We start from the raw sequence: 20,488 nt of genomic DNA, 5'->3' as shown, positions 1-20,488 counted from the left end.
ACTTAAGTCTGTCACAAAACCTGGGTATTCACGTCTTGGTTCTTTCCTTTGCTTTGTGAACTTGGAGAAACTCTCTTACCTTTGCATGTCAGATTCCCTGGCTGTTTACATTTCAGAGACTTGAACGCTATCTCTACAATCATTTTCTATCTCTACAGAAATGCAGTCTGTTATTTGTGGAGTCACAACTATTCTTAGCAAAACAAATAACCTTAACTCTGTTTTCAACTCCTTTCAAAAATCAACTTGATTTGATTCAGGGTCTACCTTCCAGGAAGAACAAAGTAATTCAAGCATATCATTTCATTAATTTTCGAGACAGGAGAAAGAAAGTATTTCTATTTGGAAAAAAAGAAAGAAACTGATAGGAGATTAAATAAATTGCCAATGTTAAGTTGGCAGAATGAGGACCAGAAAACAGGGTTTTCCAAACTCAGTATTACATTCTGCCTTTTCAACAGAAGGGTCAATCAGGTAAGTGAACTGCTCTTAAAGAGAATGGGTAGGAGTATGGATTCAAAAGCTATTATTTATGTACTTTCTCCTTCATGTCACACAAAGGATAAATGTAACATGGTGGGACAAACTGTAGAGTCTGGAGATCAAAGAGCCATTCTCTCCCTAGAGGCCTTGCCCGTTTTAGCACTGCCTCAGGGAACCTATAGAGAAAAGTATGTTCTAGGTGGCCTCCCACAGACTTGAACAGCTACTGAAGCTCAAGAGGGAAAATGTGGGAGCTAAACCAAGCCTGACAGACCTGCCAGCTTTGGACAGTGGTTGATCTCAGACAAATTTGGACAAAGTTACCTAATAGTATTTTCAGTAATGTGCCAAGGAAAACCTAAGTGATACCATCTATGTCTAGGCATAGCTCCTGACTTGTAAAAAACAACATCAAGCTTCCTTTGAATTCACTATGCTGCTTCTGTTACTCTGTTTCCCAGAAACCAGACTGTTAAGATGAGCAGAGGATTTCTTCCTAGCCCATATCTATGTCAGCTATGCCATGCTGTGCCTTCGCCTTCAGGAGAACTCATTTCATAACATACCACGGATAAGAGGGTCTCCACATTTCCTTTCCTTTGATGGTAGGTTAAGGCCTTGGGCTCTCAGAGGAGACCCATAGTAGATCCTTTAAGGGACACAAAGATTTAAATTGCCATAGCTAACCCCCAAAGGCAGCCACAGCAACTACAATCCAATGAAAGAGTAGAGCTTCCAGGAAAAAATAACGCTTTTATTCTTTTTCTGTTCATTTTGATCTGAGGCGAAGCAATGGCTGAAAGAAAAAAAAGTGTTTAGGGATTGTGAGTCAAAATATCACACAGCACAATAACCAGAAAGACAAAGGAAAATTTTGTTCTCTGGTTGTCTATTTTATAAAAGCATTAACATTAATTAAGGCTCTGAATTATTTCATAGGTCCATATACCTTGTCACATGTAACCCAGAATAGGACATGACCCAACAGTGGTTCAGGAACTTTTGGAAGTTTTACACAGCCTTTTAACAGTCACCATGCAACTGCATTTGTTGGGAAGATGAAAACGGAGAAAAATGAAAGCTTGAAAAAGGAGGGAAGAGCAAAATTTTTAAAAAAAATTTACTTTTACCAACGTCCAGGCTCACAGTTCAGTGACAGCACTTAAGCTATCAGTCAAAGTGTCTGCACACCCAAAGGAAAGCAGAGCTGGCCTGGCCTTCGGGGCAACACCATGGGAAGTAGGTAAGAAGCTCTGCACAAAATTTAGAGCCAGACCTTTTTTATTCATTTTCTGCCCTCTCCAAAATATCACCATGGAATTGTTAAACCATTAACTCTCTATGATGACCTAGTTTGTCAGAGATTAGGGAACCAGTTAATGGAAATGCATTTCGGGAGTGGGACATAGACAGGTGACACAGGACAGTCAAAAGGTTAAATGCACAGATTCTAGAGCTAAAATTCCTGGGTTTGAACCCAAAGCCATGCTAATATTAGTCGTGTCATCTTGGACAACTTCAACTCTCTGTGACTCAATTCCCTCTTTTGTAGGAGAATAATGATAGTATGTACTTTATGGGGCTTTTATGAGAATAATAAATTAATAGTTTATAAAGAGTGTGAACCTGGCACAAAGTAAATACCATTTAAGAGTTAGCTATCACAAGAACTACTGCCAGTGCAACTACTACTGCAATTGGGAATTGGATCACTACTACCCACCACCACAGAAAACATAAGAGTTCATGCTATGGAAACCATAAGAAAGGAACATCAAATTCTATTTGCAAGAGGTAGGGGATACATGTCAGTGAAAGTTGCACAGAGGAGTTAATACCTGTGCTGGGTCTTGAAGGATACACAGGAGTTGGTTAGGCCAAGAACCAGAGAGAAGGCATACCAGAAAAAGGGATGGAAATATGAGGGAACATGTCACCTTCTAATGTTAGGGGAGGCTGCAACACATGCTCTAGTCAGGAGATAAGGCTGTTGAGGTAGAGAGGAGCTGCATGAAAGGTCTTGCCACAGTGCAAGCCACTGAAGAACCCTAAACAAGGAAATGATATAAACATATTTACATTTCAGAAAGATCACTATGGCTATAATGGGAGGGAAGGACTGGAGGAGGATGAGGAGAGGGAGGAGTGATTACACTAGAAATACAAATTAAAAACCAGTTCAGACCCAGAGAGGCTCAAGATGGCGGCATGAGTAGGGCAGCGAAAATCTCCTCCCAAAACCATAAACATTTTTGAAATTTCAGCAAATACAGCTACGCCTAAAAGAGAGATCACAAGATACAGTACAACTATAGTGGACAGCCTTTGTCTTCCCCCCATGTCTGAACGCAGCACGGGAAAGCACCAGCTTGAGAACAACTGGTGCAGTCCTTGGAAGTTATCTGCCCATAAAAACATATCTTGTCCTCGAAGACGAGCCAAGACTCCTCACTCTGAAAATAGGGAGACCTTGAAGATGTGTGAAAACACCACCCCTGCTCACTAGGCAGCTTCTAAGAAAATCAACAAGATGTCCTGGCCTATTCCCCCTGAGAAGGGGAAGATGAGTATAGCACTTGGCTGAGGTCTGAGAAAGGCAGTATAAAAATAAAGGCGCTGTGCCACATCAGGGCTGCAGGCATTGTCTGTCTATTGGTCTGTGTTGTCTGTGTTTTTCGTTCTCTCCCATTTCACCCGAGAAAACACTGAAATGAGTGGCACGCAACAACAACACCCAGGCTACATCTAAATCTGCAAGAATTCAGCATCTCAAGGAAAGGGTAAGATACAAAGCCATGACCCGGGGGTCCCGAGTGCTCGCCCCACCCCAGCTCACCAGCTGGAGGAAAGCAGTCAGAGTGGTGAGGGAGCGGAAGCACAGGACTGCTAAATAACAAGCCCTAGTAATCTGCACTGGGAGCACAAACACACATTGCATGGTGTACAGGATATTAGAGAAACGGAAAAGTAAAATCCGAGACAGAGACTGCGAGCGGGTCCCCACAGTCGGCTTCCCTGGGACAAAAGAAAAGCAGGTGATTTTTAAAAGTCTTAAAGGGACAAGGACTTAGCAGCTGGACAAAATCATCGCAGCACATTCAGCCTAGTCAGCTGGGAATCCTAAGGAACTTCAGGTGCCCCAGCACCCTGGGAGGTAACTCAGTGCTGAAGCCCCTCTCAGCAATAAGCAGCCTGTCATTCATTTCCCCCGGCTGGTGCTACAAGCAAACCAGCAGACCTACCACAGCATTGCAGCAGCCGGAGAGCGGCCCCACCCACAGTAACCACACAGAGTCTCCTCCCAGCGAGCCACTAACTGGGACAGACCCAGAGGCAACCACCGGTGCATAGCTGCCTGGCACAGACAGAGGAAGCCAGAGTAAGGCAAGAAGGAGCGCCGTTCTCACAGGAGAACACACCCTATGCACCTGCCACTCCCCGCAGGGCTCTGGGCTATCCCGAGGGCCGCCCCGCTCACGGCAGCTCAGGGGATTAACCCAGAGACTGCTCCCTGTGTGCGTGTAACCGACACAGGCAGCGAAGAAGCGCAAGGCAAACAACAAGCAGGAAGGGACTTTGTTCTCCCAGCTGACACATGTGCCACCTGCCTACAACCACCTCTTTTGCCATGAAAAGACAGAAGAATCCGGCCCAGTCAAGAATCACTCAGACAACCACAGAGAGATGGCCAGGGAAGGTAGATATAACAAATCTTCCTGAAAATAATTCAAAATAAACATCATAACCATGCTGATGGACCTGCAAAGAAATATACAAGAGCTAAGGGTTGAAGTCCAGTTGGAAATAAGAGAAATAAAACAGTCTCTGAAAGGACTTAAAAGCAGACCGGATGAAGTGCAAGAGTCTGTTAACAGAATAGAAATCAGAGAAAAGGAATACAGAGAGGCTGAGGCAGAGAGAGATAAAAGGATCTCCAGGAATGAAACAATATTAAGAAAACTGTGTGACCAATTCAAACAGAACAATATTTGCATTATAGGGGCACCAAAAGAAGAAGAGAGAGAAAAAGGGATAGAAAGTGTCTTCAAAGAAATAATTGCTGAAAACTTCCCAAAACTGGGGGAGGAAATAGTCTCTCAGACCATGGAAGCCGACAGATCTCCCAACAAAATGGATCCAAGGAGGACAACAAGAAGACATATAATAACTAAAAGGCAAAGATCAAAGACAAGGACAGAGGATTAAAGAAAGCCAGAGAGAGAAAAAAGATCACCTACAAAGTAAAACCCATCAGGCTATCATCAGAATTCTCAGCAGAAACCTTACAGGCCAGAAGAGAATGGCATGATATATTTAATGCAATGAAACAGAAGGGCCTGGAACCAAGAATACTGCATCCAGCATGACTATCATTTAAATTTCAAGGAGGGATTAAACAATTCCCAGACAAACAGAAGTTGAGGGAATTTGCCTCCCACAAACCACCTCTACTGGATATTCTAAAGGGAAGGCTATAGATGGAAGCACTCCTATGGCTAAATAGATGTCACCAGAGAAAATAAAATCATAAAAAAGAAAGGAAAGCAACCAAATACTAAATAAAGGCAAAAAATAAAATCAACTATGCATAAAAGAACTCAAAGGAAACACAAAAGAGTACAGAATAAAACACCTAACATATAAAGAATGGACAAGGAAGAATAAGAAGGGAGAGAATAAAAGAATTATCAAGCTCTGTTTATAATAGCTTAGAAAGAGAGTTAAGTTAGATGGGTAGATAGTAAAGAAGCCACCCTTGAACCTTTAGTAACCAGGAATCCAAAGGCCGCAAAGGCAATAAGTATATACCTTTTGACAAGCATAGTAAATGTAAATGGACTGAATGCACCAATTAAAAGACACAGAGTAATAGAATGGATAAAAAAGCAAGACCCATGTATATGCTACTTACAAGAGAATCATCTCAAACCCAAAGACATACACAGACTAAAAGTCAAGGAATGGAAAAAGACATTTCATACAAACAATAGGGAGAAAAAATCAGGTGTTGCAGTACTTGTATCAGACAAAATAGACCTCAAAACAAAGAAAGTAACAAGACATAGCGAAGGACATAACATAATGATAAAGGGATCAGTCCAACAGAGGATATAACCATTATAAATATATACACACTGAACACAGGAGCACTAACATATGTGAAACAAATACTAACAGAATTAAAGGAGGAAATAGAACACAATGCATTCATTCTAGGAGACTTCAACACACCACACACTCCAAAGGATAGATCTACCAGAGAGAAAATAAGTAAGGACACTGAGGCACTGAAAAACACACTAGAAAAGATGGACATAACAGACATCTACAGAACTCTACAACCAAAAGCAGAAGGATACACATTCTTCTCAAATGCACATGGAACATTTTCAAGAATAGATCACATACAAGACAACAAAAAGAGCCTCAGTAAATTAAAAAACATTGAAAATCTACCAACCAAATACTCACACTACAAAGGTATAAAACTAGAAATAAATTCCACAAAGAAAACAAAAAGGCTCACAAACACATGGAGGCTTAACAACATACTCGTAAATAATCAATGGATCACTGAACAAATTAAAAGAGAGATCAAGCAATATATGGAGACAAATGACAACAGCATCACAAAACCCCAACTTTTGTGGGACAAAGCAAAGTTAGTTCTAAGAGGAAAGTATACAGCAATCCAGGCTTATTTAAAGAAGGAAGATCAATCCCAAATGAATAGTCTAAAGTCACAATTATTGAAACTGGAAAAAGAAGAACAAATGAGGCCCAAAGTCAGCAGAAGGAAGGAAATAATAAAGATCAGAGAAGAAATAAATAAAATTGAGAAAAATAAAACAACAGAAAATATCAATGAAACCAAGAGCTGGTTCTTTGAGAAAATAAACAAAATAGACAAACCCCTAGCCAAACTTACTAAGAGGAAAAGAGAACCTAGACACACACAAACAGAATCAGAAATGAGAAAGGAAAAATCACAATGGACCCCACAGAAATACAAAGAATTATTAGAGACTACTACAAAAAACTATATGCTAACAAGCTGGAAAACCTAGAAGAAATGGACAACTTCCTAGAAAAATACAACCTTCTAAGACTGAACAAGGAAGAAACAGAAAATCTAAACAGACCAATTACCAGCAATGAAATTCAATTGGTAATCAAAAAACTACCCAAGAACAAAACTCCTGTACCAGATGGATTCACCACTGAATTTTCTCAGACATTTAGAGAAGACATATTACCCATTCTCCTTAAAGTTTTCCAAAAAATAGAAGAGGAGGGGATACTTCCAAACTCATTCTATGAAGCCAGCATCACTCTAATACCAAAACCAGGCAAAGACACCACCAAAAAAGAAAACTACAGACCAATATCCCTGATGAACATACATGCAAAAATACAAAACAAAATATTAGTAAACCGAATTCAAAAATACATCAAGAGGATCATACACCATGACCAAGTGGGATTCATCTCAGGTATGCAAGGATGGTACAGCACTCAAAAATCCATCAACAACACCCACCACATCAAGAAAAAGAAGGACAAAAACCACATGTTCATCTCCATACAAGCTGAAAAAGCATTTGAAAAAATTCAACATCCATTCATGACAAAAACTCTCAACAAAATGGGTATAGAGGGCAAGTAGCTCAGCATAATAAAGTCCACATATCACAAACCCACAGCCAACATCATACTTAACAGCGAGAAGCTGAAAGCGTTTCAGCTAAGATCTGGAACAAGACAGGGATGCCCACTCTCCCCACTGTTATTCAACATAGTACTGGAGGTCCTAGCCACGGCAATCAGACAAAAACAAAGAAATACAAGGCACCCATATTGGTTAAGAAGAAATCAAACTGTCACTATTTGCAGATGACATAATATTGTACATAAAAAACCCTAAAGACTCCACTCCAAAACTACTACAATTAATATCAGAATTCAGCAAAGTTGCAGGATACAAAATTAATACACAGAAATCTGTTGCATTCCTATACACTAACAATGAACTAACAGAAAGAGAAATCAGGAAAGCAATTCCATTCACAATTGCATCAAAAAGAATAAAATACTTAGGAATAAACCTAACCAAGGAAATGAAAGACTTGTACCCTGAAAACTACAAAACACTCTTAAAGAGAAATTAAAGAGGACACTAACAAATGGAAACTCATCCCATGCTCTTGGCTAAGAAGAATTAATGGTGTCAAAATGGCCATCCTACCTAAAGCAATCTACACATTCAATGCAATCCCTATCAAAATACCAACAGCATTTTTCAACGAACTGGAACAAATAGTTCTAAAATCCTTAAGGAACCGCAAAAGACACCAAATAGCCAAAGCAATCCTGAGAAGGAAGAATAAAGCAGGGGGAATTATGCTCCCTGACTTCAAGCTCTACTACAAAGCCACAGTAATCAGGACAATTTGCTACTGGCACAAGAACAGACCCACAGACCAGTGGAACAGAATAGAGAGTCCAGATATTAACCCAAAAATATACGGTCAATTAATGTACAATGAAGGAGCCATGGATATACAATGAGGAAATGACAGCCTCTTCAACAGCTGGTGTTGGCAAAACTGGACAGCTACATGTAAGAGAATGAAACTGGATTATTGTTAACCCATACACAATAGTAAATTCGAAATGGATCAAAGACCTGAATGTAAGTCATGAAACCATAAAACTCTTAGAAAAAAATCATAGACAAAAATCTCCTGGACATAAACATGAGCGACTTCTTCATGAACATATCTCCCCGGGCAGGAGAAACAAAAGCAAAAATGAACAAGTGGGACTATATCAATCTGAAAAGCTCTGTACAGCAAAGGACACCATCAATAGAACAAAAAGGCATCCTACATTATGGGAGAATATATTCATAAATGACATATCAGATAAAGGGTTGACATCCAAAATATATAAAGAGCTCACACACCTCAACACCCAAAAAGCAAATAATCCAGTTAAAAAATGGGCAGAGGAGCTGAACAGACACTTATCCAGAGAAGAAATTCTGATGGCCAACAGGCACATGAAAAGATGCTCCACATCGCTAATCATCAGAGAAATGCAAATTAAAACCACACTGAGATATCACTTCACACCAGGAAGGATGGCCACCATCCAAAGGACAAACAACAACAAATGTTGGCGAGGATGTGGGGAAAGGGGAACCCTCCTACACTGCTGGTGGGAATGTGAATTAGTTCAACCATTGTGGAAAGCAGTATGGAGGTTCCTCAAAAAACTCAAAATAGAAATACCATTTGACACAGGAATTCCACTCCTAAGAATTTACCCTAAGAACACAGCAGCCCAGTTTGAAAAAGACATATGCACCCCTATGTTTATCGCAGCACTATTTACAATAGCCAAGATATGGAAGCCACCTAAGTGTCCATCAGCAAATGAATGGATAAAGAAGATGTGGTACATATACACAATGGGATATTATTCAGCCATAAGAAGAAAACAAATCCTACCATTTGCAACAACATGGATTTAGCTAGAGGGTATTATGCTCAGTGAAATAAGCCAGGCGGAGAAAGACAAGTATCAAATGATTTCACTTATGTGTGGAGTATAAGAACAAAGAAAAGAACTGAAGGAACAAAACAGCAGCAGATTCACAGAACTCAAGAATAGACTAACAGTTACCAAAGGGAAAGGGACTGGGGAGAATGGGTGGGAAGAGAGGGATAAGGGGGAAAAAAAGGGCATTACTATTACCAGACATAATGTAGGGGGTGCCTCGGGGAGGGCTGTACAACCCAGAGAAGACAAGTAGTGATTCTACAGCATCTTACTATGCTGATGATTGACAGTGACTGTAATGGGGTATGTGGGGGGGGTCTTGATGATGGGGGGAGTCTAGTAACCATAATGTTGCTCATGTAATTGTAGATTAATGATACCAAAAAAAAAACAGTTTCGAAGGATAGGTAACAAATTACGTAGGCCTGAAGTAAAAAGTTGGTAATAAGAACAAAGCAGCAGGGGTAACAGATAGGAAAAATAATTTGGAAGGAGAAATAGGACTTGATGACTGAATTAATATGGTAGATGAGAAAGGAAGTAGGGTCCAAAATGATGCCCAAATTTCTGACTCAGGCAACTGAATGAACGGTTGTGTCACCAAATGAGGGCAAGACTATAGACCAGGTGCTAAGGACTGAGATGAGACGGTTTGGATCCTCTTTGTTTACAATACTGGGGAATCTTTATATTGAATAAACACTTGTATGTATGACTTTCAAAATATTAACACTGTTTCAGAATAGTGGGATTATACTTTTCCATATTTTCCCAAATATTTCACAACACAGATTATACTTGGGTAGGGAAAAAAGGGATGTTCAATTTTGAATAACAAATAGCTAGTAGCCTTTGATGTTGCCTTTCCCGACTTTATGCCAAATACTGTATAAACAAAAAGCATAAGGAAAATGATTACCTGCATGGAAACTGAGACCTGGCAAAAGTGCTCTCTTCTCCTGTACCCCGTCTTCCAAATAATGCAGACCCAATACCTCTTTGTGTTTGTATCAAATCAGAAATGAGAACTGTTGAAATATATAAGGAAGCCTGTGCGCCAGACCCTGGAAACATGGTGCGTTCATTTCTTATCGCTGTTCTGACAAATTACTGCAAACTTAGTGGCTTCAGACAATACAAATTGATTATCTCACAGTTCTGGTGGCCAGAAGTCTAAAAAGAGTATTGGCAGGGCTTCCAGGGAAAATTGGTTTCATTGCCTTTTCCAGCTTCTAGGGGCTGTCTGCATCCTATGGCTAGTGGCACTTCCCAACATCTTCAAAGAGCATCACTTCAGCTTCTGCTTCTATCATCACATCTCCTTGTTCTGACTGACTCCTCTTGCATTCCTCTTAAAAAGACCTTTGTGATTCATTGGGCCCTCCTGGATAACCCAGGATATTCTCCCCATCTTAAGAACCTTACTTGATTTTGCCTGCATGGTCCCTTTTGCCATGTACAGCATCAGTCACAGGTTCTGGGAGTTAGGATATGGACATCTTTGGGGGACAATTATTCTGCCTACAACAGGTAGTATTTGACAGGTTCTTCATTGTAAAGGTACTATTTTTTCCTTTCCATACTCTTTCCTTTGGAAGGGAATCATTAAGTCCAAACTCACAGAGAAGAGGGAGATGAAGTTCTATCTCTTGGAGGATGTGAAATACACACACACACACACACACACACACACACACACACACAATTTGGAATTTTTCTGTAAGGAAGATTTGTCAGTTTTCCCCATTTATTAATTTTTTCAATCATTTATTTCTACCAGTATTGACTCTTGGGTAAAAGTCTGAGGAAGGGATTGAATTAGTACCTAAGAGCATAGGGAGAGGTGCAATGGTTAATTCATTCATTCATTCTGCAAATACTTACTGAGCAACTAATATGTACCAGACATAGCTGTGGGTGCTAAGATTAAAGCAATCAACAAGACAGACAAGATCAGTGCCTTCCTAGAGCTTCTATTTTAGTGAAAGGAAATAGATATTAAATTTAAAAAGAAGGAAAATATCTAATAGTGATAGTGATGAGTCTTGTGCAGAGAATTAAACTAGAGTCATGTGATGCTAAATTGGTGGCCACTTCAGATTGGTTGGTCAAAGAACACCTCTCATAGGAGAGGACATTTAAGTGAAGATCTGAAAAACAGAAGAGCCGGCCACCCAAAGACTATAGGAAAGAACATTTCAGACAAAGGGAACAGACAGTACAAAGGACATTCTGGGAATTTTTCTTCGAGAATAAACAGAAAAACAACTAGCATGAGGCCAATGATAATGTATTGAAAAACAAGGAAAAGGAGACCTGTCATTATACAGACTCAGAGAAAAAGCGGAACTCTGCAAATGCTTTCATATAGGAGCCAGAAAACGATGTTGAAAGCCTTTGGTACATTCAAGAGAATAAGAAAGCATGGCCTCAGTAAACCAGGAAGAGGAAGTCAGATAACAAGATCAGATGAGGAAAGCTATAAATTTTATCAATCAACTGCAGAGAATCTACACCAGAGTAACAACTAAATTGTACATCAGAGGGAGTCAAGTGAGGATTTGACCCAGTTTAAAATGAATTCATTATATAGAAGGAAAAAGCTAACAAATATTAAAGTGAGCAGAGAAAATATGATAGATATGGAAGACACTATAACTAATGACACCTCAAAAGTGAATTCAAACTAAATATTTAACATTAAGAAATCATTTGTACCAAGGAAGAGTTTATATTTTGCAGCTACCTATTTATTTACATGTTATTTGCATAATATTTATGTCTACTACAAGTTTTTATTGGCGCAAAAATGCTCACTATACAACTAAGAAAAAGAGCAGGATACAGACACAATATACAGAATAATAAAACAGTAAGCATTCCCATTGACTCAGCACTTACCATGTGCCAGTAACCCAGCTATCTTACAAATATTTCATTTTATCCTCAGAAAAACCCAAAACAGTGATACTATTTTATTTTATAGATGAGAAAACCGACTCAGAGGGGTTAGGGAACCTTCCAAAGTTCACATCGTAAGTAGCAGAGCTTGATCTGAACCTGTATTTGAAAGACTTCAAAGCCTCTGTTCTTAACCACAACACTACAACCAGATCATGTTCAATTATTACAACCTCAGTTGCATTTAAAAATGGACTGAAAGGTGAAAGTACAGCATAGTGAATAAAAAGAAGAAGAATATAAACAAACAAATTAATAAAAAGCACAAAAGACTAAAGTACAGATGCAGCACAGGATAAAAGAGATTACTTTAAGTGGTGATTTTCCCTGCACATATCATTTTCTATTTTTTAAGTGTTCTGTAATAAATATGTATTACTTATGGAGCCAAAACAAACAAACAACTAGTGAACATTGGGGAATAAAGAACTTTTTTAGTCTGGGACAAATGACAAAGATTTAGACTCAAGATATAATGTTAAGATCTTCAGCACATAGTTTGGGATTGAAGTAATGGCTGTAGATGAGAGTGCCAGAAAGAATGTGTACAGTATGTACAAAATTATGAATAGTAACATTCAAGATGCAGGCAGAGGAAGAGGAATCAGGGTAGTTGTTCCTCTTCCCAGGAACAGAACTTTCTATGGCTAGAAAAGTCCTCTCATAGCTCAAACAGGCAACATTACTAACAAGTTTGTGCCCTTCCTATAGAGACATGCAACTCTTCAGTGAGAGGAACAAATGTACTGAGAAACTGCACATGTACCTTCTGCAATATATTATGACAATAATAATGGGTAACCAAAGCTCATGCAATTTATGAGCCAAAATAAAAGTCCACTGAATAAAGTGCAGCTGGCCTCAGCATTTTGGGCATTCCTTCTTATATTATATTTCTTCTTATATTATAATCCTGACAGGCAACTTCTAGCCTAAGATTTGACCTTATTATAGTCATTGCCTCACTTGCTTCAGCAAGGTAAAACTAGATCCTCATAATTTTTTAATCCAGAAAAATGTATCTTTATGGAACATTATAAAACCAAAATAGGAAAATAGTAATAAAAGGACTTATCTTAAATGACAGATCATCCTCCAAGTTGATTGAAGGCACATTTGCTTACCACCCACTTAGTGTTTAGGAGTAAAGATATAATTCTAGACTTTTCAAACTAAAGGAAGTTTGAGCTTTTCCAATCCTTAAGTTTTACAGCTGAGGACACAGCTTGCCAAACAGTAGCAGCTCAATATTTCTATATATCAAGTGACCTGATTCAAAGCCTTGTGTTCTCTTGACATGTTACACTATTAAGAAATGATTATATATTGCATCAGTTAAAAAGTCAAGCTTATTCCTAGAATTTGTACTAAATTTCATCAGTCTATTTTACAATTTTAATGATTGTCACTTAATATTCAGTTACTTCACTTTAAGTAAGAATTGACTATGGGATACCAAATGACCCTAAACAATTCAACCAAACAAAATAATCAGAGACAAGTAGTTGCTGATAAATGTCATAACTTCTACAAATATTTAATGAAGGCCTATGTACATAATCCTGCATTATATATGATGTGATTAAAATACACATTAAATAGTCACTCTCTGAAAGTGCTCCCTTAATGATGATGTAAGCAAAGACACAAATTACTTCAACACAGAACCGAACACAATAAAATTCATTGCATGGGTAAAATAGTTCAGAGAGAGAAGAGAGCAACCCTCCTGATCATCTGCTTGGATATATCAGGGAAAGCTTTAGGTAGGGCATGGAATTGGATCTGGGTCTTGAAGAGCTGGTAGGACTTCAATAGTTAGAGACAGTAAAGGTGAATCTGGGTAACATTATCAGATTAGCAATTGTAAAAGGTTTCTTTGACTAGAATGTGAAGAATCTAGTTCAATGCTGTTCAATGTGAAGAATCTAGTTCAAATATACCCCTAAATATTTCATAACTCCATCCCCTACCCTCTTTTTCATCCCCACTGCCATCATCTTTGTTCAGACTCTCCTTATTTCTTATTTTGACTACTACCATAGCCACTTAACTGGCAGGGAACCATGTAGTATCATTCATTACTATATTCCTAACACCTTGGGCAGCAAGTGGTGCATAATATTTGTTAAAGGGATGAAAATCCTATTTTACGGTCTTTGGCACTCTTTTTCCTGTATTGCAGATACCAGGCAATATTTAATACTATGTTTTATTTACCAAAGAGTACTTTTAGAAAACTGGAATACATCAGACTTTTACACATCATGGCAGAAATCCTTATTAACGCTAGGTACCCCATCAAAAATACGAGCACACCACCAAACAAGTGATGCTTATCGCAATGAGGCGTCCCAGACATAACTGCAATGTGTGCATGAGGCTGATGCTGACAGCAAGACGGTGTTTGCAGCAAAGCAAACCACATACGGCTGACTTTTCTCTGTACCTCATGAATCACTGGAATAAAACTTCAAATAGGATAAAATATATGATGAATGGTTAGATCTAAGACTAATAAGTTAATGCTGTTTTGTATTGCTGCCCCACAAACTTAATTCTTTATCTTTCTATCAGCTTTTAATTTTTCACAATTTTCTCCAATATATGTATTTGTTTTTATCTGACACCACCCCCACCTCCAGCAAAATATAAGCTTATTGAGAACAAGAGTCATCACTTTCCATCATATTTTAGCACATGAAAGTGTTTAGCATGTAGCAATTATATAATAGATGTTTGTTGAATTATAAAGAGAACAAATTGTTAGACTTTTTGACTAGTAATTACTACATGCCAGACATTGTGTTAAGCAATAGGCATACATTTCTTTCATACATTCACTATCTTATTGAATAATCACTTTGACAAACAATTTAATATTCTATTAAATTCATATTAAATCTACATAACAATTTGGGAAGAGTTAGTCTTTTAAACTAGAACCAGGGTATGTCTTTCCATTTTAAAAATATCTTCTTTCTTGTCTCTCAGTAGAATTTAAAATTTTTCTTCATATAGGTCCTACACATTTTGGGGGAGATTATTACTAAATATTTATGTTTTATGGCTTTCATAAATGAATTGCTCTCGACTATATCTTTTAAATGTTATTTATAATACAGATAAAAGGCATTGGTTTTTAATTTTTATCCTATATCCAACTACTTTTTGGAACTCTTATTAAAGTTCTATCAGTTAAGAAGTTGGTTTTGTCTTAGCTTTTGTAGGTACATGAGCTTATCCTGTAAAATATGATGATTTTTTGTCTCCCCCTTTCCATTAACTATACCTCTTTATTAACACTGGCCAGAATTTATAGATATATATATTAAATAATGGTGATTGTGGGCATTTTTGTTTTGTTGCTGCTTAAGGAACAACTCTTATATTTTACTATTAAGTATGATGCTGGATTGTTGGTTTCAGAGAGAATTCTTTTTCTTGTTAAGGGAGCAATTTTCTATTACTAACTTTTTTTTAATTAAAGTATTATTGATATACATTCTTAGGGTGGTTTCACATAAACAATACAGTGGTTTCAACAGTTACCCATACTATTAAATCCTCACCCCCTCTATTGTGGGCACTGTCTATCATCAGAGTAAGATGTTACAAAGTCATTGTCTTCTCTGTGCTGTACTGCCTTCCCCGTATCACTAACATTTTTATTCTTAAAATAGGCAATAAATTTTTTTCAGACACCTTTAGCATTTTTTTTTTCCTCAAGAGATCTATTGACAAGAAGTATCACATGAGTCACTTTCATAGTATTAAACAATTCACACTCTGGGATAAAACTTTCTTAGTTGCAAAGGGTTAATTCTTTTCATAGACTCCTGAATGTGTTTGGTTTGTATTTTATTTAGAATTTGAAATTGATCCCTAACTTGTGTATGCAAAAAAGTAACAGTTTTCTCAGGTTTTGATATCTGTATTATACAGCATCATAAGATAAATGGGGCAGTTTCCCATCATTTTCTGTTTCTCTCAAAGGAGTCTTATTTATAGTAAGAAAGATTATAACAGTAGGAAGTCAAAAGTCACTGTGTCATAAATTAGGGGTCATACAACTGGCTCCCTATAGCTTGCCAAGCATAGCTTAGGTTACAATTCAGTAAATAATAATCACCATTATTTAATATATATCTATAAAGTGTTTTTATTATCAAAATGCTATGTGATATCTAGGCCTTAAGTTCCTTTCTTTGTTTTTTGTGCATTCTGGACAAGAACACACTCATAATATGAGGGCTAAAACTATAAAACATCCCGAAGAAATCCTAAAACTTGGGAGGGGAACAATTTCTTGGGAAAAATGCAAACAGCACTGAGTTAAAAAATGATAAATTGAACTTCATCAAAATAAAAAAAATTCTGCTCATCAAAAGACACAAATAAGAAAATGGGATGGCAAGCTACAGATTGTAAGAAAATATACATGATACATACATCTAAATATCAAGAATAATTTTTTTAAACCCTAAAACTCAATTTTGAAAACAACCCTATTTTGAAAATGGGCAAAAGACTTGAACAGCTACATCTAAAAGATATACTAATAGCTAATAAACATACCAAAACCAACCCATACCATTACATATGAAGAAAATGCAAAGTGAAAACCATAAGGAGAAAGTACTACACACCGGAGAGAATGGCTAAAATTGAATAGACTAACAGTACCAAGAGTTAGTGAGAATTCTCACTTATTTCTGGTCAGAGTAGAAAATGGTATAACCACTTTAGAAAAGTGTTTGGCAGTTCCTACTGATGTAAAATGAATTATGTACGTATATGTATACATATATGCATATATAGTCTATATATTATTTATATATGCATGTATGTATATCTCCTATAACCCATCAATTCCACTTCTAGGTATATAGCCAAAGGAAAAGAGTGTATATGTCCACAAAATGACATAAAAATTGTCAATAACTGGTTCATTCAAAATAGCCAAATAAAGCATGCAACTTAAATGACTGTCAACAAGAAAAGGGGTACTATGCTATGTTAGACAATGGAATACTATACAGCAATAAGAAAGAAGGAACCAGTGCTCCCTGCAGCAATGATGGAATCCAAAAACATTCTTTTGAACAAAAGAAGCCATGCACAAAAGAGTACACAGTGTCTGACTCCACTTACATGAAGTTCAAGAACAAGCAATACTAATCCAAGATATGTAAGTCAGAATAGTGATTCCCCTCAGTAGGAATAGAGGGAACATGGGCTGGATAGGGGAATGAGGGAATGCTCTGAAGGGACGGAATTGTTTTATATTTTGATCTGGGTTGTGGTTACCTGGATGTGTCTGTGTGTAAAGAACTAACAAGATGCATATTTATATGTTTGTGCATTTTTACTGTATGTAAGTATATCTCCATAAAAATAATGGAAATAAATTCAAGTATGATATAACTACCTCAGTTATCAACTTAACCTTAGGAAATCCTGCCCTTCTACTATTTTCTCTTCCAACTGAGGGATATTATCTCTCCTATTTAGCAGTGCTTGAACTCTTCCTATATAATTTGCCATTAGGAATTTAATCTACTCTTCTATCTATTCACCCAAAAAGGCCACATATTATTCCTGTTATAATTTCCCTACTTTCTGTGTCTCTGAGCAAGTCTACCTTGCAGCCCCTTGCCCACATGATAGTATACATTCCAACAGACAGGCATGCTTGATATATTTACTTAATGGGATTATTATATAAAATTCCTAGTATGGTATCTGTCAAATAACAATGACTTTATATATATCCCCTTTCTACTTCAACCTTTCCCCCTCTCTTCATATTCTTTTAAGACACACCTATTATAAAGTGCCTCCGAGTTCAGAAACACAAATATTGCATTTTCAAAATAGCTAAAAATCCCATATTTACTATACTAGCACTGACATGCCATGTATTATTTGCCAAGCTATCTCTCTCTGTCTCCGCACAAACATATACACACACACACAGACACACACACACACACACACACACACACACACACACACACACTCCATAGACACTTATTTAATCCTGAAAACAACCCCAAGATGTAGGAACTATTATTATCTTCAGTTCATATATGAGGAAGTTAAGGTGCAGAGCAATTCAGAAACTTGTCCAAGACTACACTACTAGTAAGTGCCAGAGCTATGATATAGACAACTCCAGCATATTATTTCAAATGCTTCACCTAACCATACAATTAAACTATTGGGAATAAAGGATACTCTTTCTTGCCTACAAGGCAAAGGCTATGTTTCTTTAAACCATGAATTTAAAATCCTAAATTACTACAGGAAGCTCTGCATTTCTCATAACTCCTGAAAAAGTTCTAACTGCATTTTTAAAAAACAGAAATGTACACACAATCACAGGGCAACACTACTTAAAAAATACTTTGATGAGACATCTACTCTTAAGTAATGAGATATTTTTCATTGTTATGCTTTAAAACTAAAAATTCAGATCAATAGTGCCACTGAACGAATTCCAGGTGTTCACAATTCATACCAATCACGATTTCTAATTATATTCTGTTTATTCATTAGCTTAGAACACACACTCACTAACATGCTCTTCATTCCATTTCTTTGTCACTCAGTCATTCTTTATTCACTCATATAGCAAATACTTCTATTTTTATGCTAGGTACTCAACAAATATTTATTATACTACCAACACTATTAGGTATATAAATAGGCAAGGGAGACATTATATAACTTATAAGGTAAATTGCTTCCATAAATATACCGGTTACGGAGTATTGCAGCCACTGATTCCCCTCTATGGAGATGATCCATCACCTCTAAAAGTTGGATAATAACCTGTTCAGAAGGAAAAGAAGTCAATATTTACTATGAAAATCAATGGTAGAACTTTCAAATTATGCCACCTTTGTAATATTCTGTACATTTTGTGATAGCCAAAATGTATGTCCATGCACCTAACGTCCCTATTTGAGCTTATGAAAATTAAGAAAATAAAGAACATTATGGAACTGAATATGCAATAGTCAAAATATCCACAAAATTCAATTCTGAATCATTAAATAGTATTGACTAAATTCCATGTGAAATCATTAGCTAACAATTATCCATGGAAAAACAACTAAGTATACAGGAAGTTGGATTAAGTGAGGGTCAGAAGACCTGAAAAGTCTGTGTGAAGTTAGGTTAGGCAAGAGAAATTAGAAGTGAAGTGTTGAAGCAAACATTTGCCAAGTAGATCCAGAGACAGCACTAAACCCCATGTTACCACGGGGACTTGAGGCCTGAGAGGCCCATAAGCAGGATCCACAATCTAAGAAATGGGCAGTCAAAATTAAGGCTAGAAAGAGATAATATTTTGAAATTTGGAAGATTTAAAACAGGTAGTGGAGGTGTTTTCTTGATCTGGCTGAATTGTTGTTTGGTTGTTTTTTATGGGAAAAGAGCAGGTTGGGTCACAGTAAATTGAACTATAATTGACCCTTGAACAACACAGGTTTGAATGCATGGGTCCACTTATACATGGATTTTTTTTTCAATAAATGTATTAGAAATGGTTTTGGAGATTTGCTACAATCTAAGAAAACATTCTTGTCACTAGCTTACATTATGGTAGGAATACAGTATATCATATAAATAACATACAAAATATGTCTTAATCGGCTCTTATTGGTAAGGTTTCTGGTTAACAGTAGGCTATTAGTAGTTAAGATTTTGGGGAGCCAAAATTGTATGCATATTTTTGAATGCATGGGAGGGTCAGAACTCCTAAGCCCCACTTTGTGCAAGGGTCAGCTGTACAGCTAATATATTTATTTTTAGTAATGTAAATACTTTGTATTGGAGATATACAGTATAGTTAAAGCATTCTATTATTTTTCAAATATATTGGGAAGAAAAATATATGTTTTACTTAGATCTTTCTTGTTAATAAAATGGATTTACTGAATTGGGACAATAAAAATGTATAGTATGCAATTTAGCTTGTTCATATAATTATGTTTGTTATAAAGCTACATGAAGACCTAAAATAATTAAGATAGAGGAAAAAACGGCTTTCTTTATTGTTCCCTGCCCTCTTCCTACGTCTTAATTTATGGACAAAAGCAAAAGGAGCAAAAGGGGAAAAGGCATTCTATTTCTTGGGTCTTCATAACTCCAAAAAAGAAACAAATCAAGTGACAATATAGCATTTATATTTATTTGCACAATCATATTTTTCTGCTTGTAATCCTGTTATTACAAATAAAAGAAATTAAGCAGCCTAAACGAATAAACATTTTTTAGGCTTCTCAAAATCGACTGACCTTAACTTACCTTTTCTAGAAATGTTTAAGTGGTGAGAGAATTTTGAGATGTTGAGAAAATTTAATTTTGTTTAGGTTACACAATTTTTTAGAAGATGTACCAAAAGAAAAACAACTATATCTAGATCACTATTAGGAATATGGGACTGTGAACATAAATAATACATGTCCCT

General features: G+C 36.9%; 1 protein-coding gene across 2 annotated transcripts in view; it reads right to left on the bottom strand.

Moving 5' to 3' along the window:
* The window catches only part of KLHL13 (kelch like family member 13), a 195,638-nt gene that overhangs the window by 93,788 nt on the left and 81,362 nt on the right, over positions 1 to 20,488 (bottom strand). The window contains exon 2 of one of the 2 annotated variants that reach the window (XM_036929961.2): positions 18,773 to 18,846. The exons of the other annotated variant lie outside the window; for it this stretch is intronic. Within the exon in view, the coding sequence (XP_036785856.1) occupies positions 18,773 to 18,822 (50 nt within the window). The 5' untranslated portion in view covers positions 18,823 to 18,846. The remainder of the gene's footprint in view (positions 1 to 18,772; positions 18,847 to 20,488) is intronic. 2 annotated transcript variants of the gene reach the window in all.

This window comes from Manis pentadactyla, chromosome X, assembly GCF_030020395.1.
Source record: "Manis pentadactyla isolate mManPen7 chromosome X, mManPen7.hap1, whole genome shotgun sequence".
NCBI classification, from domain to species: domain Eukaryota; kingdom Metazoa; phylum Chordata; class Mammalia; order Pholidota; family Manidae; genus Manis; species Manis pentadactyla.
Note: the sequence above shows the minus strand (reverse complement) of the source record. Positions and strands in the feature narration are given on the sequence as shown.